Below are 1,085 nucleotides of genomic sequence, written 5' to 3'. Positions count from 1 at the left end.
TTTTGAACGTCTTTTGCGGGACAGTGCTTGATTTCCTTCTCCCAGGCGGCCTTGGTGTGGGGCGTACGTCTCCTTGGCGCGGCCGTGTTGTTCCTGGGGGTGTCAGCTAGAGATATTCTTTTTGAAGAGAGAGAGTTTTGGAGAGACAGAGAGAGAGAGGGAGGGAGCGTACCATGACAGCCTCGAGGCGCTCGCTGACGCGCATCTCGCGGTCGCGGGCCTTTTCGAGCTGGACACGCAGGACCTTGGTCTCGTCTCGGTAGCGACGCATCTCGCCCTCGGCCTCCTCGCGGCCGAGCATGGCTCGCTTGAGGGCGGCGTCGGCCGTCTTGCGCTCGAGCGACTTGGACTGCATGGCGAGGGTGTTGAACTGGCTGATCTTATCGTGGACAGGGCTGGAGCGGAGGTCACTTCGCAGCGACGCCATAAAGGTAGACTCGCGGTTGGCGCGGTCGGGCGTTATTGGATTGAGGGGCCCGCCCGGCGAGCCCAGGTGGCTGCGTGGTGAGTCCATTGTGCAGCGGCGCAGGCAGCGTCGTGGGCCGCACTGGGGAGGAATGTAGCGGTTCTGGTCTCGGGTGTGGTATGTTGTGAAGCCTGGTTGTCTGACGTGGATGATGATGTCGATGCTGCTATTGGCATGGGGTCCCGACTGAAAGCGACTGAAAGGGGGCGGAGGTATAGCAGAATTTTGACTTTTTAGCACAGACTAGAAAGTGGTTTGGATGGACGGATGGATTGTCATCAGATGGTGGATGGCATCTCGTTGGTAGCCTGTCGTGTCGTGTCGAGCATGTATGCTGTGGATGAATGGATCGGGGGGCTGCTCTAGTGTCGAGCGTGTTTACCCCATCTTCCCTGTCAGTTGCTGTTCAATTACCTATGTATGGGTGGGGGGGGGGGAGTGTGTTGCCACGGTGATGGCATTTGATTATATCAGCCTTGTCAACGCTGACCGTTCAGGGCTCTTCAGCATGTGGCCAAGGCCAAAGGGCACGTGCCACGGCCTCCCCACCAAGGCCCGACACCACTGGTCACAAGCACAGGCTTAAGTCGAAGGCCGGAGGGCAGGTACGCCCCATGGC

General features: G+C 59.2%; 1 protein-coding gene across 1 annotated transcript; it reads right to left on the bottom strand.

Annotated features, from left to right (window-relative positions):
• Positions 1 to 106: 106 nt before the first annotated feature.
• On the bottom strand, positions 107 to 514 carry VDBG_05599 (predicted protein; the record flags this gene model as incomplete). The annotated part of the gene is made up of 1 exon (XM_003004440.1): positions 107 to 514. One exon carries the CDS (start codon positions 512 to 514, stop codon positions 107 to 109), a length of 408 nt encoding a protein of 135 aa, XP_003004486.1.
• Positions 515 to 1,085: the final 571 nt, after the last annotated feature.

This window comes from Verticillium alfalfae, genomic scaffold (genome assembly GCF_000150825.1).
Source record: "Verticillium alfalfae VaMs.102 supercont1.6 genomic scaffold, whole genome shotgun sequence".
NCBI classification, from domain to species: domain Eukaryota; kingdom Fungi; phylum Ascomycota; class Sordariomycetes; order Glomerellales; family Plectosphaerellaceae; genus Verticillium; species Verticillium alfalfae.
The sequence above is the reverse complement of the archived record's forward strand: the minus strand, read 5'-3'. Positions and strand labels throughout refer to the sequence as shown.